General features: G+C 34.0%; 1 protein-coding gene across 15 annotated transcripts in view; it reads left to right on the forward strand.

The window, feature by feature from the left end:
• LOC121121966 (tight junction protein ZO-3) overlaps positions 1-25,867 on the forward strand; it is a 173,516-nt gene that overhangs the window by 146,123 nt on the left and 1,526 nt on the right. For 6 of the 15 annotated variants that reach the window (XM_071890126.1, XM_040716962.2, XM_071890127.1 and 3 more), the window contains 10 exons: positions 12,685-12,857; positions 13,397-14,073; positions 17,557-17,701; positions 18,016-18,440; positions 19,528-19,748; positions 19,827-19,997; positions 23,015-23,186; positions 23,247-23,457; positions 23,519-23,690; positions 24,473-25,147. In XM_071890126.1, the coding sequence (XP_071746227.1) occupies positions 12,685-12,857; positions 13,397-14,073; positions 17,557-17,701; positions 18,016-18,440; positions 19,528-19,748; positions 19,827-19,997; positions 23,015-23,186; positions 23,247-23,457; positions 23,519-23,690; positions 24,473-25,147 (3,042 nt within the window). Of the gene's footprint in view, positions 1-7,543; positions 8,134-12,684; positions 12,858-13,396; positions 14,074-17,556; positions 17,702-18,015; positions 18,441-19,527; positions 19,749-19,826; positions 19,998-23,014; positions 23,187-23,246; positions 23,458-23,518; positions 23,691-24,472; positions 25,148-25,867 lie in introns of those variants that run through there. The other 9 variants (XM_071890129.1, XM_071890128.1, XM_071890134.1 and 6 more) reach the window with 4 other exon arrangements.

Consider the following 25,867-nt stretch of genomic DNA (forward strand, 5'->3'; position numbering starts at 1 on the left):
TAGAGCAAAATTTATATATGTAGTATAATATGTGAACGCAGATTTGAAATTTTTTAAAATCCGTAGAGGATGCGAATGTCTAGTTTTCCCAAAATGCTAATTTATATGATCACATAAATGTACTTATATATTCTAACTATAAGTCCGAAAATCCTTGACGGGTTGAACCAATAATAATTGAGTGGACTGAACTAATTCGATCCTTGAAATAAATTTAGTGTAGATCGGCCTCAAAGAAAAACTCGTCTAGATAGGTCCCAAAGAAAATATCTTTTTGGATTTGTTTCAATTAAGTTCAGTCTAGAGGGATTCTATGTATCAATTTTTAATGATATCAACTCTATTTCAAAGTTATGAACATTGACCTACAATAACGTTATGTGAAGTTAAATGACTTGAGTAAATTATAGTTGTACAACTCATCAGTCAGGATCTGTTGAGACCGAAAATAATTTATCCAAAATTTGAAAACAATTAAATTTCTAGTTTTGGTCTGAAATCGCGGTCTGTACCGAAATTTACGTCCAAATGGGTGCATAAAAAAATCACATGGAACCGAAATGAAAAAAACTTCGATCTTGGGCCGAGTCTCAGCACTATGTTTTTAAATATACAGGGAGCGGGGATCAAATTGTTGCCTACTTTAAACCTTGATAACTTGAAGACGACATTATCAAATAAAAAACCGGTTACCAAATAGGAAAGCTATTCTCGTCAGCTGACGATACGTAGTTCAGTTAGCATCATATGAGGAGATAAAGAGCTATAAGTGGAACGAGGAGCTTTCGAGGTCCTCCGTAGTCATGGCATTGGTAAATAATGGAGGTCCAATTCAACAATTGCTTCAACCTTAGGAGTGAATTTACGGACTGTTCAGCGTATCCGTAAGAAGCTAGAGGACACCTGAGATGTTGATGCCACCATAAAGAGGGCACCCAAGGAGGAGGGCGCCGACAGGAAGGTCAGGGACACCGATTTGTCGACAAGATGAAGAAGATGGTTGAGGATGACCCTACCAGGTCCATGAAGGCCATGGTGAGGGATCTGGGCTGCCATGAGAAAACAACAAGGGACTGTGTATCTGAGGATTTAAGGCGCACGAGCTACAAAATGCAGGTGGCCCAGATCTTGACCCAGAAGGCAAAGGACAACAGGCTGATAAAGTCAACAAAATTGCTCAACAAGCTCAAGCACCCAAAGCAGACCTGAATGCTGTGGTTTTTCTCTGATGAAAAGAATTTCTGTCAAGATCAGAAGGTCAACAAGCAGAACAACAGGTGGATAGCCACCTGCACTAGCCATGAGAGGAAGGTAATGAAGACCAAGTTGCCTGCAATGGTCATGGTGTTCAGGGTGGTCAGCATTGAAGGTCATGTTATGCCTCCCCGCATGTTTGAAACGGGTCTAAAGGTCAGTACAGAGGTCTACCTGGATTTTTTGGAGAAGGTGGTTCTGCCCTGGAGCCATGGAGTGGCCGGAGACAGCCCCTGGGTGTGGCAACAGGACTCAGCACCCTGCCATGTGTCCAAAATCTCAATGCAGTGGTTAACTGAGAACTGTTATAACGTCGTAACCAAGGATTTGTGGCCTCCTAACTCTCCCGACCTTAATCCTTTGGACTATTTTGTCTGGGGCTATGTCGAGAGACATCCCCATAGCACCAAGGCCAGCCTGATGGACTCCATCAAGGAGGTATTCGGCAACATGGGCAATGAGATGGTCAGAAGAGCCTGCGGGCGGTTCAGAGCCGTATTGATGCCAACGGTGATTATATCAAATGAATGGCTACTCTATACATATATGCTCGTCATAGTTTTGATTTTCAATGAAAAAGTTAAAAAATGTATATTTTGTGTTGTTTTTTGTAGAAAAATATTTTGGCGACAATTTGATCCCCGCTCCCTGTATATTATCAACTTCAAAATAAAGGATTAGTTGTTCTAGAACGAAAATAATTCATTGTGGATTTGATAGCTAGTCACCTATTAATGAAGAAGTGAACTTGTTCGTGTTGGGTACTAAGAAATACATGTATGTTTGACGCAAATGAGTGTTTTATTGAATGGCTCTTTACAAATTGAACGTTAATTGTTTCCCCGAATCTAATGAACACACTTTTTTTATAAACATACATAGTTGCCAAGATAAGATATTGAGATCTAAACTTGTTCCGTATTTAAAATCCCTACTCTTTAAATAAGTTGTGTGCATGTTACAAAGTCTGTAGAATTTGTATAACTAATTGGTCAAGTTGCAATTTCTTCGTCTTTAAATGCATTATGTAATTACAAACTTGTAAATTAAAGTTATTCCCCTCATTGTTTGACTGCAATATGGTTAATTTGATTATACAAGTTTCATCATAAGGTATCATAGAACTGGAAATAAACATCTTCTCTTTGGGGTTTCCCCCCCCCCTCTCACTTCTTCCTAAGGGTTTAATGTACTAGTTAGTTACTATTACACTATCAAGTTAAATATTGCAATTAATTTTATTTAATTGAAATTTTCTACCGAACCAGGATCTTTGTAAATATATAAGTGAAATTCCTATCTCTAGATTTTACGTGGTTTTTTTAAGGTCTCGTTAAAAATCTTTTTACAAAAAATAAAATATATAAATATATTAAAATACTCGTGTGTATATCTTTTTTTTGTAGAATGAAAGCGCCCATTCTGCATAGATTTAGGTAAACCATTAAGCAGATGAAATAAGTAATTTCTTCTCCTCTCTGACATTTTTCTTGACGTTCTAGAAAATGTGGGTTTATTTCTTTTTCCTCCATTTAGATAATTTTATATATACTACAATGCACATTAGAGTGGGTCGAAAATCAGAATTTGAGAAATCAGAAATTGTACTTTTAAACCAATTAACGGAAAGAAGACCATATTATCAATATTTGTACAAATTAATGACACTTGTTTTTGTGAGTGCTGAATAACACTCTATAATTAACTACGCAAGCATCCTTGAATTCACCCTTTTAACTGAATATACAAGGTAAATTCTGCAGTAGGTAGAAAAAGATGCTTAAGGGATAATGACAATAAAATGATATAGTAACGTCATATCATAAAAAGCCACATCTTTTGTGGAAAAAAAATATATCCGTACGATCAGGAATCTACTCAAGAAAACAGGTGCGTTTTGCCAATTCGTTTTAAAGCTTTAATTAGGGAGTCGTGGCGTCACTAGCCAATTGGAGGGGGGTGGTCCCCTCTAAAAGTTTTTGAAGCTCCCTCTCAATTTTTCTAAACATATCTTAAATATATTGTCTGTTTTTGGGGTTATCATACATGGAATCCAAAATGGTCGAACAGATCAGTCTGAAATTTAGCAAGTAGATTAATAAAATAACCAAGCATGTTACTATAATACATTTTTGACCTTCCGAAGTCATTAAGCGGCTGTTTTTGACCAAAATATTTCTCTTATCTCTCTTCTCCCTCTGTATCATTCTACATCCCTCTCTCGCTATCTCTTTTCTTCTACCTTCATTCTTTGTTTCTATTCCTCTCTATTCAGCCCTGCAGGCACCCTTCATTATTACATACATATATAACAATATATATATTTATATGAGTAATAAAATCATGGTGTTGATAATTTTTTGGGCTAAGCCCCCCCCAATTATGAAAGCTAGCAACGTCCCTGTAGGGGAGTATTTGGAAATTTGTAATAGCATGAAAGACTATTCCTTACCAAATTGCAGCACGATTGAACGTATTTTGGAGGTTCCCCCATTCAGTTGAAACTCTATTTATACATATTTTACATTTTGTTTTTTTCTTTATAACCAATTATGGTATGACATTTTGATTCCTGACCCTAAACTTGACTGGTGTTTGTAACCTGTAATAATCATCTAATGGTTCAAGTTTTGTTAATGTTAAAAAAAATAATAATTAGGATCTCAAAAAATATATTTTGTATTATCTATCAAATGTTGTATTATTTTTATCTTTATGCATCAAGAGTGGGAAATTATAAATTTCAATTTGTTCTTCTATAAATATTATAATTAATAATCATCAACACCTAATAGATTGTTATTCCTCATAGCCATAAATAGAGTAATTTTGTATTTACAATAGAATGAAGAAGGGTGAGTGAATCATCCTCACAAAAGAAATTAATTGTTTATACAAAAAAATAGACATTTTATTCTAGGTATATGTTTTGGAACTTTTGAAACCCAGTCCCTCCAGCTCAAATTATTTGTATACCAAACCACAACTTTTCCCGATACCTATTTTTCATAATTCGAAAAAGTTGATCAAACCTCACGCAAAACTATTTATACGAATACATTGGACATAATTGAGGTTCTAGGTTATTCTGCTACATACATTTTCGCCTTTTGGAAATTTTGCTGCATGACATAGTCGCCACCTTTTTAGCTTTCTATATTATACTTATAGGTTCGAACTTAATTTTGTGTCTTTCATGTTGAAGTATTCACATCTTTCTGTCGATAGTATTTCTTACATTTCTTCAAAGCTCAATTAATATCATGACTAAGGTGCCACAAGTCAATGAGTCCTTTCGAAATAGACTTATGATCCAGGATCCGTGACTCCTTCCTCTTTATAATGTTATAATATCTTTAATATCTGCCACGTATTGTTAGCTGATGCAAGGCGCTAATATCCTGGTATAATCTCATTGGATTTTAACCGATAGTTATGACAGACAATCATGACATTCTAGAGACCTGGAATAAGCACACAGAGTGGTTATTCCCACATGAGAGGATTATCAAGGGGAGAGTGGGATTGGCTGGAAAAAAAATGAACAGAAGTGTCATTCATTTTTTTACTCCATGGTCTCAAGAGTGGAAATAAAGACAAACAAGTTAGTCTACATGCATGATTATTCCATGTGTCTAGAATTATATGCAGAAAATATAATGATGAAATGTGAAAAATCCATGATCAAAGCAAAGTTTAAATCATAAGGAAATGATGCAACAAAGTTATTTGAATTTTTCAAAAGGAATTCCAACTTCTTCTTCGACTGTTTACAATATAAGTTCCTTTTAGGTTTTGATTGAATAGAGGACGTCCTAGGAGTCATTTGTAGGTTTGCATCAGTCCTGATTTAGGACTCATGGACACGTCCTAAGGCTGGACTGGACTGAATAAATAAACAATAGTCATTCTTATATATAAAAAAGTCCTCATAGCATAGGTGGCGAATATGTAATGCTTAAAAATATACAATATAACAGGAAAATCACTGGTCACGATTATTGAGATGTACATTTATGTAAATAGATGGTAATCTTTTCCTCACTATGAGAACAAAGAAGAAAAGACTGCATTAATTTCTTTTGCATTTGACTACGACCATAAATGAACTAAAATACGCGTAGATCTGGTTTGACTTTCTATGTACGAGTTGTATTATATGATATTTCTTTGATATCTTTTAAAGGACTATGAATTGCCCCCCTTGACTTGATAGGTCATGCAAGGGTGGTTGTTCTTAATGGAATTCAATCCATGAATTAATATATTTGACTCTACACCATTCATTCAATTGGGAAACGTTTTTTTATCATGACAAATCACAATCATAGTATATCCAAAAAAAAAAAAACAGTGCTAGAGTATACCAGTGAATTTCGCTACCTCTCGAGCCGGCTTTAGGTTCGAAGAACCAGATTGGCGTGAGATTGTCATGTCAGCAAGCGAAATGACTCAAGTCCTGCTTCCTTTTTGTTACTAAATTGACTACCATTAGATCGGTGGCTGACAAATCTTAAGTAACAAATAATTTTAGAGTCTAATGAAGGGCTATTAAATTAGGTGATGGGAAATATTTCTCATTAATCCTTTGGCTGTGTCATAAATTGCACTTGAAAGTAACAAAAAAATGGATAGATTTCTTATGAAAACCCATATTGGGCCTAATATAAGTCTCTTAAATCAAATAAAAGTTATAAACTATAAATAAAGTCATTGTGTATTCCACCAATTTTATTGCAAATATACTGCTAATTTACGGAATTGGGAACCAAAACTTGCAAGTAGGATTCAATGACGATTTTGGATTATGCTACCAAACAACGGCTGAAACAAAACTAAACATTTTTGTTTAAATCCCATCTCTCTAACTGTAAACATTTTGGAGCAACAACAAAGGCTGTACCGAGAAGGCTGCAAAGACCGTTGGCATCTCCATCAGGGCCGTCTACAACATTATTAAGTCCATTAAGGTTCCATACAGTCAAGAAGGCCCAAAACTTCTGCAACAACTTTATCCCTGGCTTCTGACATGCCTTCATGTGGACCTCCTCCAGCCTTGATCCAGCGGGTTACGCCCTGTATCTTGTAGAAGAAAGTCTGCTCCACGTCTCATCTAAAATTTGGGTTTGCTCCGAGGTACCATTAGCCTATGGACATGGCCATTGTTTGCCAGCGTCTCAAGGCTGAAAAAGAAGGATATATTGTAAAAAAATATATAGATAAATAATTAAACATATCACAAATTGGTTTTGAGTTGTTTTTTCTTGATTCACAAAAATCAAGTTTTTCGTAGTTAAGTCAAGCTTGTGCAAGTTTTGAGTCCCCACTCTGTATTGAGAGAAACTTGCAATCCATCGCATGACTGAGTGTACTATTTGTCCCTTAAATTGAAAATGACCACTTCTAAATAGGTACATATAAGGTTATTTAAAATACTTTCTACCCTAGTGTCTCACAATCTCAGGAATTACTGTACATACTATACTCCTTGCTGATGTTGGTATAAGAGAGCTTCCTTCAAGCTTGACTGATCACGTGAATCATTCAAGCAAGTAGGTAGATATCTTGTACCTACATAATCGATAAGCAAATTATTGTTCTCTCATTTTCTAACCTTTATGATCAGTCGAGAATAACCTGCTTCGTACATGCTGTCAGTGGTTTTAATCTCTCTAAGGCCTTACTGTATGTGGGTGCAGGAGTATTTACGCATCATGGCCAAGGGCTAAACCCTTTACTTCTTATTTTTGATCTTTTTTGTCTCAAGATTCTAGTATTTAGCTTTAACGATAGTATTTCGGTCTTATCATCCCTGATGAATTGTGTTTGTTGCCTACAGATTTAGTTACTTAGGGCGTAGGGGGTGGGCTACACCCCAAAATTAAAGAAATTGTACTTAAAAAAAATTACGCGAAATTGAATTTTTGAATTTTTTTTTAGTTTTTTATGAATTTTGAATTATTTTTTTCCAAAAAATTTAATTTTTGAAATCTCATTTTACATATTACTATTTTTTTACAAAAAAAAAAAAAATTCCCTAAAGATCTGTAGTATTTAGCTTTAACGATAGTATTTCGGTCTTATCATCCCTCATGAATTGTGTGTCTTGCCTCCACACTTATGTAGTTACGTCCTATTGCTATGCCTTATAGGCACTGTACACCGTCATGGTTCATGACTGAGTAAGACCTATTCAGTATATACAATAGGAAAGGAGTGGTGACTTGGACTCATTTACTTTAGGTAAAGAAACGGATTTTCTTACACTTTGATTCCTTTTTATTATTATAGTCTTCCTGCAATGTGTGGCGATGGGGGTCGTGACTGAGTGATACTACATAACATCATACTCGTTGTAGTAACGATGGAGTAGTCAGTAGTAGTGGTCATCATCCTATAACCTGTTTTATGGTAATGGACTGGTAGTAAGTAGAGCCAGGAAAGATAAAAATGAACTCGAAAGAAGTGTAGGAAAGAGCACTCTTTTTGCGTGAGTGAATACGTGCCTGCGCGTTTTTTTCCACCCTCCCAACGCGCGATTAACCGATATTCAAAGCTTCTTCTTTTTATTATAATTCTGAAGATTATTTCCTTTAAGCCAATTCAGTTAAGGTTATTGGTTCCTTCAATCACATATCATCATCATTAAATGATCATAGCAAGTAGTTTTAGTGTCTATGAGAAGCTTCGTCGTGTTGTGTCATCGTCATATCCAAGTCTTCAATGACGGACTTGAACTGTTGTTCTCGTGCCAGTAGTCGTGGTGGTGGTGGAGGAGGAAGAAATAGTTTTAATAGTGGTACTAAAAGGGAGGATTTAAGTGGACTCCAATCCGGGTTCATCAGGGATACAATGAAGTTGGGTGAAGCGGAGTTACAGGTTTGAAAACACTCTTTATAACTATTTATCGTTCATAAAAAAAGAATACATTTTGCACATTGAACAGAAGGTGTTATTTGACACCCTCCTTTGGGGTGGTGTGAATCACCTTCCCCCTCTTATTAATAGTGCATAGACCTTCTTATTGATGAACGTGCATTCAAAATGTCACTTATTTAAAACTCGTTCAAACATCTTATTTTCTACTCATTACTATAAATTTAATTTATAAGTTGCGACTTGCTATCGACATCTGACTATGTTCTATTATTCATCTCTACAATGACATCAAAACAAATATTTAAAATGACTTATGTAAATAAGGAGAGTCACTCTTTAAATCTCATTTCATTAATTATAATATATAAGGAAGATAAACACATCATCCTTCAAATTCCGGATTATATGTCTTCTTCCTGAACCTTAGGGCGACAGTTTGATGTCCATAAATGTATTCATATACCTACACTACGGTTATAAAAATTCTTTAATGGTGTATTCTACCTCTATGTCAGGGAGAACGGGACAGGAGAGGATCCAAAAGCGCTCCTCTCAACTTTCTCCTTCTCTTGGACACAATATTATTTATATCCTTTTTATCAAATATCTTATATGCTACATAATGAACTGACCGTATATGCTTTACTTCGTTTCATTCATCAATAACTAAGGAATAGTTGACTCCATGCCTCATCTATGGAAATTATTTGTGAGCCATCATGATTATTAGGGATATATCGCCCCTTTTGGTCATATCCTACAATTTAAGGTCGCGTCCAAATAGGACGCTGTCCCATGCAGTGTTATTTCAGGCCTTATTTATTCGGTACAGACCAATCATAGATCACGTCCTTTTGACTGTCAAATCAAGAAATGATTAAAAAAGAATAAATATAGTTGCGTGACGTCATCAAGGACCGAACTGGATAAGTTTTAGGACTCCACTGTAGTGGACTGAGACAGAACTAGACGGGACTACAGTTTTTAGTCTTAAATTAAGGCTGACTTAATATTAGACCTATTAAACAAGCTTCGCTAGATGATGGCAAGATAAATCAATCTTTTATCAATCTAACAAGTCCCATTCAAACATTAATTAGGCCTAAATGAAGAGTAATAGCAAAATATTGACGTTTTTTAAAGATATCTAAAGTTTTAATCAAATAATTAGATGATAAACTGAAATACTTTGCTATAATGTTAGTGAAAATAATGCCTTGTGGAGAGCACTTGTAAATTTGGGGCTTCTTACAAAGACTATGACGAGACGTGATGGGACGGATTTGAAGTCCCATGTTAAGGATTGATGAGTGTAGGCATGGAATTATAGTCGTGTGGAGTTATGACGCATGCATCTTTTTCCCCTTTCTTTATTCCCCTCATGTGGGACTACAAATTCTGCCTGATTATTCAAAGTCTCTAGAAATACATGGCCCAAGTAATTTAGGAGTGGTGATCAGCTGTACCGGATCGTATTTTATATTATGGTAACGTCATAGTAACACAGTCTTACTTAATTCTAAAAAAGTAAGGGCGAAAATTGAGTGGCTGTGGTGCTCAATTGATCGTGTAGGGGTTCTCTTCTTTTTTTTTTTTTTTTTTTTGTTATAAGTTGGAGAAATTGAACTTTCCCGACTCTAAAAAGTTTTCCTCCCACGAACATTTCCGCCGCTGGGGATTTTGCATCCAGGAGATTTTGCCGTATGACATTTTACTCATATAGTTTGGAGAAGAAGAATAAAATAAAGTACTGATAAAATAGTTAATGAATAATAATGAAAAAGCTGACAGTTTTCTGTAGTTGCATAACCTCCAATCACGTAGCTTTTTGTAGTAGTCAACCCACATGAACTTTGTACAATTATAAAGCTATATTATTTGTCGTAGTTGTAATTTGATATAGACATGACGTGTTATTTTAAGCAACGCTCTTCCTTCCATACTGGATAATATTTGAAATCCCCAAAAATGATGGATCGACTGAATATGTACAATTCAAAACCAAAGAAGAACAAGGCTGACAATGAAATTCATTAATCAAAACTTTTTTCTTTTTCTCCTAGTTATATAGTTAATAAGATCGAGATACAAGAGTAAAGTTCGAACTGATAATATAAACACATAAACAGGAGGCAAATATGTCATGCGATAAGATTAACTGATACAAAATTACCAGCGGCAAAATTACTTAGATCCTTTTCCTTCAGGAATCTTCTCAATAAGATAAATTTTAACCATATGAACTGTTATTTTTTTTTTTTTTTTTTTCAACCTTTATAGGAGTGATGCAAATTGTATGAGTATTATTTTGCGTAGCATTAAACAATATTTTACCCTTTGTGCCATGTAGATACATATGTACTACTACCTTTTTGGTGCAGGTAACGGTTTCTGTATATCTTTTTCTTCTCTAATTATAATATATACAAGGAGAGAATGTTACCGAATAGGATTATTATGTTATATTTTGACTATAAAATCAATTTTTACCGTCATGTATTTATATATAATTTTTTGAATGCAGTAAATAACGCTTCTCGAATTATGTGTCTTTTTGTCTATTGTGAAATTAGATGAACGACGTTTCTCAAAAACCACAAAATTGGTTTTGATCGAGAGTAGAGTAGAGGGGGGAGGGGTTGTGGTTAATTTATTGTTGGTGGTGGTGGTGATAGATCGATAAATGCCTCTTACTCTCATGCAGAATGAAAGTCATACATCGTAGGTAGAGGTGGTGGAAATCCATGGTATTCACATAACTTTATAAATAGGTATGAAATACATATGTATAATAAATAGTTCTCTGCTGGAACAAAGAAATGCTCTTCAATTGAGAGTAAGGATATGATATGGCTACAGTGGACTGCGAGCCCTCATTAATGGGGGCTCTAATGTAGAAAAAAAATAAAAGTTTTCAACCTTACTTCTTCTCATCATTTCAACTCCTTTTGCAATAGGTTGTTGATTGCTATCTTGTATCACGTCAAGTCTTCTTGTTGAGAAATTATTTTTTTTACTCGTCTTGATTATGTCATAATGACATTAGATAATACTTCCTATTGTGTGTGCGTATTAATCTGTTGATTAACAGATTTTGCAAGTTCCTTGAATATTATAAGCATATTTCGTATGTTTAAAAAAAGAAACGTAGTAATCCTAAGAATATGAATAATGTTTGAAGAGAGCAGATTAGCTGCGGAGGCGTCTGCAAGGGGTGGGCTGGTGGGGATGTACCTCCTCCAGCCAAAAAAAAAGAATTTTTGCTTTTTATTTGAGAATAGCTATGAAGTTTTGAAATTTTTTTCCACAAAATTTATTATTTGAAATTTAATTTTTGGATTCTTTTTTTCCAAAAAATTCCAAAAACCAAACCCTCCATAAAAAAAAAAATATATATATATAATCCTGTGGAAGCCCCTGAGCTGTCATGAAGTTTCATTTAATTAGCTGCAAATAACAATCATATGAGGGAATTACACACATATCTCACTCCTTATCAAGCAAGGGCATAGTCAGGAATGATCCCAATGTCGATCTTCCATTCTACTCTAATTATAACTCCCTCCCCAACTAATCCTTACTGCTACATCTCGTCTTTCATGAGTACTCGTGAATGCACTTAATACTTAGATGTCCTCTCCTCAAGAAAGAAAAAAATAATCATAACTCCTTTAGAAAACATTAAATACTGTTTGGGTTGCCAACAACAATAAAAACTGGACGCCAAAAAATGCTTAGGATTTTATGGCCTACGTGTACAACATATGGTAGATGTATTCCATCCACTAATCATTACTTAATACTTATATGTATGATCTCTCCTCATGTTGTAGAAATAATGTATATTTTTGTCAAAAATATGACTTTGTAATGTCGACTTGAACAAGTTATTTTATTATGGAAGAGAAAACAAATCAGTATAAAGTAATTACTATTGCGTTAAAGACGAAAAGAGTAACACTGATGATTTGTTGCGGAGTTATATGTGTAAGTCCTTGTATGACTTGGAGTAAAATGGGTTATGGACATCCCTGTAATTCCAGAGTATATCATTGGTAGATACGGAGTGGGATTTGGGGTTAAACACTTCCTCTAATAGCTGCTTACATCTGATGTAATGAAACATCATGAGGATAACTAATATGGTATCCTTCAAATCATTTTTCAAATTGTCAGTTTGACCACACGTTCATTTTTGTTTTCTTAGTTTTAACATATGCGTAGGTCATATTTTGTACAATTATAATGGAAAAAAAAACACTTTAGATTTGCATAAAAAACAAACTTCCACGCTATAAAAGCTTGGGATTGTCAACCCTAATTTGAAGTACCCATAATTTTTTGACTTTTTCTTTTGTTACTGAAATCTTTGATTAATAAGTTTACTTCCTTCCTAGTTAAAGGAGTATTATCAATGGAATTAATTACTTTACTCATTGCACCAAAGCATTATTATTTTATAATGAATGCCCCTAATTATATTTCATTATAATTGTTACTATTAACTATCATAAATTAACTGTTGTTTAAACCTCTTATTTATTTATTTAGGGAGGAGAACGGATCGTTTGGGAATATCATCAAGTGATTTTATCTCGAGTTCCTGGTTACGGATTTGGTATAGCCGTGAGTGGAGGCCGAGATAATCCTCATTTTACAAATGGGGATGCAAGCATTGCTATTTCTGATGTTCTAAAATCCGGTCCAGCGGAAGGGAAACTCTTGTAAGTTATTTTTGCGCTTAGCTTTTGTTTTTTCTATTTATATATTTTTGCAAATAATAAAGAAAATACCTTATGGAATGTCATGGAACATTCTTTTAAGTTTTCATATTTGTGGTGCGTCACATAAAAGCAGTAACAAACAAAAATCATGATAAGGAGAAAATCCTTCTTCTTTTTTTTTTACCATATATATATACATCCCAATATTTCATTGGGATATTTGACTCAATTATAGGCTTATTGTTCAAATTACTGAGATGAATTGAGATACCCAATAATTTTAGCTATAGTTGATAACCTTTATTTGATTTAAGATACTTAAATTGGCCCCGAAATGGCCCATTTTTCAAATTTAATCCATCAATTTATTATTATCCTTTTATTGTGACGATCAATTTTTGGTTTCTTTAAGTACAATTTGCAACATACCCAAAGGAGGGTTAACAAGAATAACTTGTGACTCCATCACCACTTATTTTTGTTTGCATTTGTAGTTAACTTATTGGGTTATTGACGGATACTTTTTTTTATGATTGCAGGATAAATGACCGTGTGATTAGTGCAAATAATATTTCCTTGGAAAATGTGGACTATGCTACTGCTGTTCAAGTTCTCCGTGACTCGGGTCAAACGGTCCACCTAGTCGTCAAACGCCGTGTCGTTTTACCTCCCAATACAAGTTCCAACGAATCCCATAGTCTTCGAGTTTCCTTGAGTCGTCGAGGAAAGAAGGAGGACTTTGGTGTGATTCTGGGTTGTCGAATTTACGTCAAGGAAATCATTTCTGGATCCTCTGCAGACAAGGACGGAACTCTCAAAGAGGGTGACTTTGTCCATAAAATTAATTCAACTCCTCTTGATGGGCTGAGCTTGAAAGAAGCAAGGAAACTTGTGGAGTCCACTAAAGACAAATTAGACTTGATCCTCAAGAGAGGAGACCCTTTTACCTCAACCCAAAAGAAAAACATTGCAAATCTTACGAATGGTGGATACTCTGTCAAAGGAGATTTCTACAATAATACAAATCATCAAATTCCGGAGGCAGAGCCTCCCAAAAATAGCTACCCCGCCCAGAATTTATATGTTCAGCCTCCATCTCGTAGTACAGTATATCAGCAGCATGATGAAAAAAATAATCTTCTGAGAGCTAGTCAAGAGACTCATCATTTCAGTAACGGCTCGGGCCTTCCACCCCGACCTCCTCCTACAGACGATGGTAAGACATCCTTTTATTAAGGGCCTTCTCTATTCATTAATAAATTAATATACATACATATAATATATGTGGTTCGTCAATATTAAAGCAATATTAAGCAAAAATCAAGTAAAATAACAAATCCCCAATTATTTTTTTCATATACCGAGCCAACCATTATTATTTACTCATCTCTATTATACAAATTTTGAGAGGTTAAGAGTCAATTTTTTACAGTTTTCTTAGGAACAATGTTGTAGAACACATAATGTGCTGTCGATTGCTAAGAAAAACATTGCCCTAGTCACCACCATGGTTACACAATACGAGAAGAGGATTGAGATAGCAGTTCTCCTCTTCTTTAAAATGTATCTATGCATGCAGACATTGTTATCGTCTTCTTGGAGGCCCAGTTTATTCCCCCATGGCCTTCTAGTACAATTTCGCTCAGAAAAGCACTGCAACCATGTACTAGGCAGACTTGTTTTTACTAGCCATGTGCTAACGTGTCTGTTGAGCCTTGATTATAACTAGATGTATTATTTTAATAAATTTACCGAATAAGTTAAGATATTTAAGAATTGGAGCTATAATTGTGACCCTTTAAGTTACTTATATTGGCCCCGATATATCAACCATAAAATCGATCAATTGAGAGTACAAATATAAAACACTCCATTTTAAAGAAAAAACATTCTTGCTTACTTTTGTGCTGACGGGCCACATGTGTTTGCGACTAACGCTTTTACAAAATTGACAGCCTACATCCTTATTTTCCCTCATTTAGAGTCTACAGATAGTTCTAACCTCGTGTATTCTTCTTCATCTCCTCTCATACATGAAACCCCAGTGTCTTCAGTTTATTATAATACACGAACTCGTAATATTAATCACATTAGTACTAGGAATGATAGTAATGCTCATTACTATCATTTTAAAAGACCAGGTAAATTGCGAATATCATTATTTTGGGATGCACAGGTAGTATGAGTTAGAGTCATATCATATAATATCGCACTGGGTGGAAGCGAAAAGAACAGCTACGTGTTGTCATTTATCAATAATATATGTATATCATCATTAATCAATTGATTTATTGTTTTCATTTATTTATATTCTTGCATGCCCTGAGTAGTATTAGTTGTCTACGTGATGAGTTAAACATTTATAGAGCGTTTTCACTGACGACATATATTGCCCATAATTGTGAGTGGCTCATAGTTGATATTTTTAATACATTGAATGGAATAAATTAAAAAATAATCTGCATGAAACTTCACCAATTGACTTTATGAATAAGAAAAATACTGAATAACTGCATTGAATACTTCTTGATACCAATGATAAACTGGAATTTTTGAACATAATCAAAGTATCTGATGCCTTCCATTCTAATAGTTAATTTATTGTCTACAATAGGGGTAATACGATTGTATAACTAACATGTTTTTAATACTTATTAGGATCTGATATAGAAGGTGTGTTCAAAAAGTAAGGTGACTTTGTATTTTTTTAAGAAAAAATATTTATTTATTCATCGATATATATGTTGTCCCCTTCAAAGTAATTCCCCTAAGATACAATACACTTGTACCAACGCTTTCTACAATCCTCGAAGCACTTTTTGGTATAGCCTTGAGCTCATCCATCGATGCAAATCTCTTTCCTCTACTAGGTCTCTTCAGTTTCGGGAATAAGAAAAAGTCATATGGGGCCAAATCTGTTGAATATGGTGACTAAGGCATGATTGTGGTATTGCTTTTTTTTGCCCAAAAAGGCTTCTATTCTTTTGGAAAGAATTACGCAGTTCTCCAGACAAACTTCACTGACACTTGCACAAAATGTTCGAAAATAATTTATGCCATGAGCGAACTTATATGTCAATATCCTCAGTAATTTCTCTGATAGTGATTCGACGGTTTTCAAAACAATTTTCTTCACTGTCTCAACGTTTTCATCTGTTGTTGACGTGCTTGGGCATCCAGAGCGAGGCTCGTCATTGGCATCTTCCTAGCCGTCTTGGAAGAATTTTTTTACCAGTTGTAAACATTTTTTTTTAACTCTGAACAGTTTCAAAGTTTGCCATTGTCAACATTTCAAGTGCTTTGGAGCACTTAATTTTATTTTTTACACAAACTTTAATGCAAATTCTTTTATCCATGTTTTTCATTATCAAAAAATCCCCAAATAAGAAAAATCCTTCTAACAATTGTGCCTCTCACAAACAAACTAAACATATTATATAGATGAAACAGTACATATTTGTTCGTGGCGAGTGTACTAACATACAAAATAAAAAAATTGAGCATACCAAATGTACAAGGTGAGGACTAAAACATTAAAATCCTATTCGAGGCCGTCTATTCTCAATTCTAAAAGGCTTACAATTTTGGGCTTTGCACCATTCGAAAGAGCCGACAAAAAGCTACAATTTGATGTTTGTTTTGTTTTTGTGCGATCAAAAATGTCCAAGCAAAAAGGATGTTCGATCTCCTCCGCACACAAGACAAGATATCTTCACAGTGGACGCTGTTCTGAGCAGGAAAAATGATTGCTTCTTGGCTGAATCAAGAGCTCAGGTCGAGGGAACCTTCAAGATCAAACATTCAGTTCAGCTCATGGTCCTCGGTGCCGTAGGGTCCGACGGCAGCAAGATGTCTCCCTACTTCTATAAGGTCAATAAGATAGTCAACACGGACGTCTACTACAAGGTCCTCAGGTACCATGCCTTGCCATGGTTGCAGAACATATTCTCCAGGGACAAGTATGTATTGATCCCAGACGGTGCCCCCGGCACACACGTCCAAGAAGGTGCAACATTTCTGCAGGAAGAACATGTTTCCCTTCTTGCCAGCAGACTTTTGGTCTTTGTCCTCACCCGACATGAACCCCCTGAACTTCGCTGTTTGGTGTGTCTTAGAGGGTACCCGAATATTGATGCCCTCAGGGCTGTAATCACGGGTGAGTGGAACAACTTGTCCTTGGACTTCATCAAGGGCAGCTGTGCTTCCATATAGAAGCCATCATTAAGAATGGAGGGGGACATATTTAATAAAAAGTTTAGCAAATTGTTGAATTACCAACTTTTGCTTAAAAAAAAAAAAGTTAGTCATCGGTCTGTATTTTATCCGTGAAATTTGAAAAATCATCTTACATTTTAAACATACCTCGTATAATAAAACTAAGCAATAGAGGGACATTGTACTTTTAAGAGAGAAAAAGGTCTAAGTCCATTTAAATTGTTATTCCATTTCGATTACGAAGTACACAGCAATAATTCCCTATTTTCCTTAATATGAATTTTTATTTTATTCTTAAAAAACTGGGTTGTTTTGGTCCCCAAAACGGGCCATATCAACAATACGGACGTCACTTGGAAACGTTCTATTAGATAGAGCGTAATTAACATACTCAATCTTCACGCTACAATAATTACATATATGATATTATTAATTCCATTTCTTTTATTAAATAAATAAATCCCTCTAACTTTTTTATCTTTAGCCGTTGAGTATGGGACAACTCTTCATCGACGCAATGAAGAGGATAAAACGGCTCTTTCCGAGCGGCCCTCGAACACCAATATCAATAATAATAATAATCCTAATGCGACGAATAACAACAACACCGGCACCAATGCCAATAATCTGTAAGTACCTAACTCTGAGCTGTTACAAGGGCGTCCGCAGGGTTCGTTCATATATATTTTTTTTTTTTTTGGGGGAAAGCTTTGATTTTGAATTTTTCTTTTTGAAAAAAATTTCAAATTCGTAGCTGTTCCCTAAAAATTTCAAACCCATAGCTATTCACAAAAAAATTACATTTTTTGAATTATAAATTTTTTTGGGGGAAAAAATCAAAATTTCTTAATCGGGGGAGGGATATAACCCCTTCCGCCCACCCTGCGGTCATCCATGCGTTATTTGAACCTGGACTTAACACTTTTTCTGTATAATTTTCCAGCCCATATCCTCGCTACATCAGTTTCCAAAAGGCTGGAAGTGTTGGTATTCGTTTAACAGGGGGTAACGATGTAGGGATCTTTGTAACTGCTGTACAACCCGGCTCCCCTGCCTCTCAGAAGGGCCTTCAACCTGGTGATAAAATCCTTAAAGTCAACGACATGGATATGAAGGGAGTGACCCGTGAAGAGGCTGTTTTGTTCCTACTTTCTCTCCAAGATACGATTGACCTCATAGCACAGTATCGAAAGGAAGAATACGATTCCATTGTGAGTCTTCAACGAGGAGACTCCTTTTACATCAAAGCGCATTTCAGCTATGAAATCCCCGAGAAGAATGAAATGTCTTTTCGAAAGTCGGATGTTTTTCATGTGGTTGATACTCTGCATAATGGTGTGGTTGGAGCATGGCAAGTTTTTAAAATGGGTAGGTTCCTTGATTTTTTTATTTTTTTTCAAATAAGATAATAAATTTGCTTTAGGGGGGTGATGGTATCATGATTATGATACTCCTATGTCGTTTGTCGGCTCTTTGTTTGTTTTTTGAGTTCATAATTACATGTCCTTGAGATATGAAAGTTTATGTTTCTTTATTTGCTAACTAATTATAATGAGTTTTAAGTCTATGAACTACTATTGAGATTCGGTCATAGACTGATATTTTTCCGGTTCGATCTTAAGTGATTTTTTCGAAACCGATTTGGACTGATTTTCTATTCCCCTGATTTATGAGTTGTACAAATTTTGAACACATTTAACTTCATATGACGTTACGTTACAGGGACGTCCGCGGATATATGTATATATATTTTAGTTTTATTATATAGTTTTTTGATATATATGTTTTTAAATCCATAAATTAAATTTTTTTGATAAAAATTATTGCAAAATCTATCCTGCACTATTCACAAAAAATTAAATTTTAGCAAAAAAAAAATCAAAATCCCCCTAAAGCCCACCCACCTGCGTACGCTTCTGTTATCGTAGGTCGATGATCACAAACGTCATCAATACTTCATCTATAGAGGCATTCTAAACTAATGTTGTATTATTCCATTAGTCCTAGGACAGATTTACTAATAAGTCCTTTTTGTACTTTTTTTTTATCTGTCGCATATTTTTTATAATTCAGTGGTCATAAAGACCGATTACTCAGTCCTACAGACCTTGCTTATTTTTTATTTTCTTCACTCCTAGCTAGAATTGAAGAATATAAAAACGAAGAAAAGTTTGAATGAAAGGCAGAGCGTATTATACGATCTAACTACACACGTCCTGTGATGTAGTTTGCAAACTTCGTCAATCCAGTAGTTACATAAAAGATCGATACGAACTGACAAGTTTTATTAGGGCCGGACTGATATGACTAGAGTTTTTTTGTACCAATCCAACAATAGTATAAACAAATTTTTTTTGGAACCGAACTTCTACAATGATCTGCAAATAAAAAAAAATACATTTGGATTTTCAAACTAAAACCCAACAATAATCTATATTTCGTTATTTCCCCCTAGATCCATTTATGTCTGGACTGAGCCGCTCCTCCTCATCAGATCAACAAGTTATAAAGGGCGTCATACCCAACAAGGGGCGTGCTGAAGAAATAGCAACGCAGCAGTTTAACGCTGCCAAAAAGGAGCAAAATCAATCAGAGCAAGCTAAAGGCAATGGTGGAGGTTCATTTTTCCGGAGGAAGAGAGAGAAATCCCATCGAAGGAGTAAATCCCTTGGAAAGGTAAGAACACAAGCCTTATGCATTTACATTCATACTATTTTAATCATTCATCAAATTGATTCACACAAAAATGATTAGCGAATTAAGGATACTCTTTGGAGCACTCGAGAGTCTCCTGCTGCTCCCTTGGAGGTGCCTAATGTGTATCCGGTTATGAGGTATAGCAGGGGATTCTCTGCTGATCGTATTCTGCAGAGAAAAAGTCGGAAATGCTTATCGGATATCAATGTTCTGAGCCGCATAATTACAGTAATAATCGTGTTCATAAAAAAAGTGTGTGCGAGAGAGATTGATATTTTTTGGAAAAAAATTATGGTTGCTTTTTCGTGTGTGTGTGGTTTTTATTATTATATACATTTTAAGTCAAGATGGAATCAGGCCCGTGACTAAGTCCTACACCCCTTCCCTTCCGCCTGATTTAAGACTTGTTAAAAGTTTGATAATTTGTCGAAAAGAAAAAGTTTTTGGTTGTTATAATTTTTATATGAACAATTTTATGCATTCAAGCTTACATTATTTTTAAAAGTTATCGTTTTATATATAAAAACAAACGACTGTTAAATTTTCCAAGCGCTTTTTTTTAAATAAAAAAGGATTATTCTGTCAAATTTTGTCTCTTCCAAAAAATTTTAACTCTATAAGTTTTTTGTTTTTTTTTTCTTGAAAAATTATTTGTCAAAGTTGACATTTTTAAAAGAAACAAAAACATTCACTACTTTACCTCTCTAATACAAAAAAAGAGGTTATAATATTGTCGATACTCATAAAAAATTTCAAAAATCCATAGCTATTCACAAAAAATTAAGTTTCAAAGATTTTATGTTCTGCTTTGCTCCAAAATTTTCCCTAATAAGGAAAAAAAATTCTAGTAAAAAAATTCCTGCGTGATACGATAAAGGTAATAATATATATTGTCAAAGATTTGTATAAGAACTCACCTCCTATAAGAAAAATCCTAGTCACGGTCCTGGATGGAATAGAATTGAAAAATGGCGTACATGTTATTTTTTTAGAATAATCCCTATAAATTTGTTCATTTAATTACATTTATAAAAGCAGATTTGAGTCTGGATTAGTATATCTAAGTATTTGAGCATCATCTCCCCTCCACCCCCCCCCCTCTTTCATGCTACAATATATATTTAAGCATATGTATTATATAAAGATGAAAGAGTATGATAAGGTCACAGAGCTGCCTAGATGGAACAAATAAAAAAAGAATTATATATATTTATATGTATGTATAATCTCCATTTCTAGTCCTATCAAAGATTTTCTCTTTTTATTTTATTTTGATATGTTAATGTACATACATGTTCAAGTCAACTGCTCCCGCATGTTTGATACTTGTGTGTGGGGTTTTTTAAAAGTACTAATTCTACAAGAAAAGATAGCGTTTTGTTTATATTGTGGAGATATTACTAACATTCAAAGTATGTATCTAAGTAGCTTGCTTTATCCCTTCTCCCTAAAGGGGGTTCATGTGTTAAATATTGAGGTCAGGGTATCATTCAAAGCCTTTAATTTTAATAATCTTATGAAATGATTTTTTTAGAGCCCTGATAAGCATCTTTTGGCATGGATTTTAATTTGGTTTTCTTTTTTTAAAGAGACGGTTTCTTTTTTATGTATATTTTAACTAACTGAATACGTGTTCTTCAGGTATTATGAAGTATAATATATTATTATATATATATTTTTGGAAAATTCATAATAGATTCTCTTCACTTACGTCATAAATTGCAGCATAATTGAGGGGGTGTGGTCATTCTTGGTAGTTTTAATATATAAAATGTACAAATTTTCAAATAACATTCATGGAATTTCATCAAATGGCCTTAAGAATTAAAAAAGACTTCACAACTCTATTGGCATGCTACTGTATGCCAATGATCAGGGCGTCCCTAGGGGGTTCTCAAACCCCCAATTTCTTAATCGTATGTATATGTTGTGTACAAGTTGCAACTTGTATAAGCAAATTGTACAGGTTTCAATTTCTTCGTCTTAAAAAAACATTATTTAATTACAAACTTCGTCATTCTAATAACCAACTATCATTTTATTTTGATCTATTCAAATTACACGGCTATTATGTATTCATGAGTGATTTAACTGCAGACAGTAGAACTGAGTGTGCCACAGAGTAATTATATTTTTCTAATTCGTATTAAAATAGTCAAAAGGACATCATTAATACATCCACCATCCATGGAATATTCAATTATAGCATCATCCTCTTCCCAAGTAGTGTAAATCCTTCTTTTAAAAATAGTCATCTCATTTTTGGGCTGTACACAACATATGTAATAAAACAATGTATATAAGCAAGTTTACTACGGAATTAATCATTTTTGGGCTAAGTTCCCTTATATGATGGAAGCTATCAAAGCTCTTGCTAATGATAAACAGTGATATTTGAATATAATCAAATTAATATCTACTAAAAATTCATAAAAATTGGCGAGATTTGTTCAATTATTATTATTATTTTTGTCATTGACAAGCAAAGTAGAATAATTAGATATCATATCATATTCCTTCCATTGTAATTGTAAAAGTATTGCTGCTTAGATTCGAATACGGAAATACAATTTAATTTTCAATACATATTAGGGTATGATATATTATAAAACTATGCCATGGACTGAAAGGTTTGAGTCCTTTTATTTATTGGTTTCATTTTAATATCCAATCAATTTACTATTTGCATTAATATTAAGGAATATTAACCTTATTCTCTAAGAAAAATATATCCTCTATTGCCTAGTTTTATTATATATCTGACACTGAAATGTGTTATTATATCGTTATACAATCTCATTTGCATATTATAGATAAAAATTAACTATGACAATGGAAAGAATAAGATATTTTTTCGACCCTAATCGATCAAAAAATGTAGACAATTCAAAGAGATTTTTAATATCTATTACTTTGATGTAGTTTAAATATCTCTGTTTATCATTGGTATTAGGTAGTATTCAATGCAGGTTATAAGTCTTTTTCTATTCTTAAAGCCATGTGATGGAGTTTCATAAATATTTATTTGAAATTTGTCAATTGTATGTATTAAAAATATCAACTTCGAACCAACATAATTAATTATGATGCAAGTCATAAAAGTCAGAGGAAACGCTTTATACATCTATAAAATCATAATTAACAAAGACTTCATTCTGATGGATGCCTTATTTTTTTTTCTCCCAACTAATGATATCCATTTAAATGATATCCAATAACATGTATGTCTACTTCTAACCACATAGGACCATTGGGAAGATCTGGTTTGGTCTGAAAGCATGTCCAAGTTCCCTGCTTATGAAAGAGTGTCCCTAAGACATCCTGGTTTCCCTAGACCTGTTGTTATATTTGGACCTGTGGCGGATCTCGCTCGTGAGAGACTTTTACGTGACTATCCTTCCAAATTTGCATGTCCTCGTAAGTAGATAAAATATATATGTTGCAATGAATGTGAAATTGAATATATTTTATTTGCAGAAGATTCCTCCGATGATGTTTCTAAGAACAAGTCTGGAATTGTTCGGCTTAGTGGAATTCGAGAAATAATGGATCGAAGGAAACATGCCTTATTAGATGTGACACCTAATGCCGTTGATAAGCTGAATTATGCACAGTTCTACCCCATTGTAATATTTGTTCGAGCCGACTCTAAACAAACCATCAAAGACTGTCGAACAGGAGTTCCAAAGTAAGGGACTTGCTTGACTTTTTTTTTCTTCTTGACATAGATATTAATTTCTCTCATCTAGGAAAGCACACCTGTCTTCAAAGAAATTATTTGAGCAATGCCAAAAATTGGAGAAACTTTGGGGGCATGTCTTTACTGGAACGTTGAATCTCTCAAATGATAATTGGTACACTAAACTGACGGATTTAATTGATAAACAGCAGACAGCGCCGATCTGGATGTCAGAAACAAAGGTAATTTTATACAAAAATCTTCACATAATTATACATAATGACTTATAATGAGAAAGAAATATATGAATATACTTATTTTGCAATCTTTTAAAAAGCCCTTAGAGTTCTGCTCTGATTTGTTTTTAATCCCATTGGGACTACCGCCTGTGGATCAATTGAATCTAAAGACAAATACTCTTCATCGTAGTTCTTACTATCCCGTTCCACCTCCCCGACCTTATCCTTTAAAGTCCAAAGAGTCTTATTATGATTTCATTACTAATCGATTGGAAGGTTTTAACAATGATTCATATGTTTATTCTGTTTTATCCAAGTCCCATCCAGCCGCTTTAAAAAATAATATTGGCTCATCTCCTCCATCTCCAACTCCAAAGATAAATATCACACTTTCACCCGAGTATGAATCTAAGGAGTCTGAGAGATACTTATAGTAGGATTGTCTTGTATAATTAATTATAACTATTTTATATAACAATATATTTTGTTGATTGTTTCTAAACAAAATGTCAAAAAAAAAAAACCTAAAAAAAAAAATACCGTCCATGGTAATTGTATTTTAATCCAATGCATAATTATTTATGAAGTCATTAATTATTATTATAATTGTCTTGTTAGTAATATCCGTGTTGTTATTTTCCTTTTTTGTGCCTCAAGGATACACTCAAAGGGAGAAATCAACTCTAAAAATTGTCGAGTAACATACTATTGATCCTTTTTAATTACATTTGTTTTTCTATGTTTCATGTTCCGTCGTTGTGTTCGTTTCTTGTTATCCATCATAGCCTGATGAATCATTCTCTGACGATTTCCTGTTTCCCATGACCTCCCGTTTATCCTACACATCCTCTCCAGAATCGGATGGAGAATTCTGTGGTGACCCAGAAACTCCTAAAGTGAATCGAGCTGTTCCTGAAGTACCTCATGATGGTGAAGATGGTCGCCTTACGCGGAGTAATTCTGACTCGAATCTTGTGAGTAGTAGTAGTAACAAAGAATCGTCGGACCATCATCCTCTTATGGGGCCCATCAATAGCGCTAATAGCAACAGCAATGCCTCAGCGAATACTAATACTAATGGAGGAATACCTAATTACAACGCTCCCATCAACTGTGCTGTTGATTCGCCAGTCAAGAGTGGTAACGGCAATATAAAGCAGCAACATGAGATGAATTCCAATACTGCTACCAAACGAGATCTCTATGGAGGATTCCGTAGGAGTCAAGTCAACGAGTCTATTGACGATCTTCCTTTACCTCCTCATCCAAATCATTCATCCTCCTCTACCTCTTCATCATCCCCACAAAATCCTTCCAACGCCAATGTTAAACATGGTATGAGTAACATGGGTGGCCCGGAATTACCTCCCAAGATTGACAGGCTTAAAAAGCCCAGTCGAAGGACAACCGAAGATAGTTCCTCTCTTGATAGAAATGCTCATGTTAGAGATATGAAAATGGTAATTAAAACATAGAAAGGGCTTTCAAAAAAGAGGGGGAAAAAACATAGATATTTTTGTGAATAGCTATGGATTTTTGTTAAGAATTTAGTTTTTTTCAGAATTGAATTTCGAACATTCAAATATATACAAATATATATTTTTTTTTTGAAAGATCCATGGCTATTCATAGAAAATAAATTTTTATGAAAAAAAATTCAAAGATCCAAAGCTGTTCTGCGGTTTTTTTGTTTTTTTTTCCAAAAAATTTAAAAGATCCATAGCTATTCACAGAAAATATTAAATTTTTAGGAAAAACATTTCAAACATTCAAATCCAAATATTAAATTTGTTGGAAAAAATGTGAAAAACCCATGATTATTCACAGAAAATATATTTTTAGGAAAAAAATTTCAAAGATCCATAGCTGTTCTCTGAAATTTTTCTTTTTTTTCCAAAAAATTAAAAATACCTATTCACAGAAAAGAGGAAAAAATTTCTAGCATTAAATTTTAAGCAAAAACATTTCTAACATTCAAATCCAAGTATTAAATTTTAAGGATTTTTTTTTTTCGAAAATCGATGTTTATTTACAGAAAATTAATTTTTTGGGGAAAAAAAATCAATTATTAACTTTTTGGAAACAAATTTCTAATCCTAAATTTTTTCCTCTGCTGTATAATTTTCTCAAATGACGAAAAAGTATTATAGTAAAAAGCAAAAAAAAATTAAAGATACGCC

The sequence above is a fragment of the Lepeophtheirus salmonis genome, chromosome 7 (assembly GCF_016086655.4).
Source record: "Lepeophtheirus salmonis chromosome 7, UVic_Lsal_1.4, whole genome shotgun sequence".
In the NCBI taxonomy this organism is placed as follows: Eukaryota; Metazoa; Arthropoda; class Copepoda; order Siphonostomatoida; family Caligidae; genus Lepeophtheirus; species Lepeophtheirus salmonis.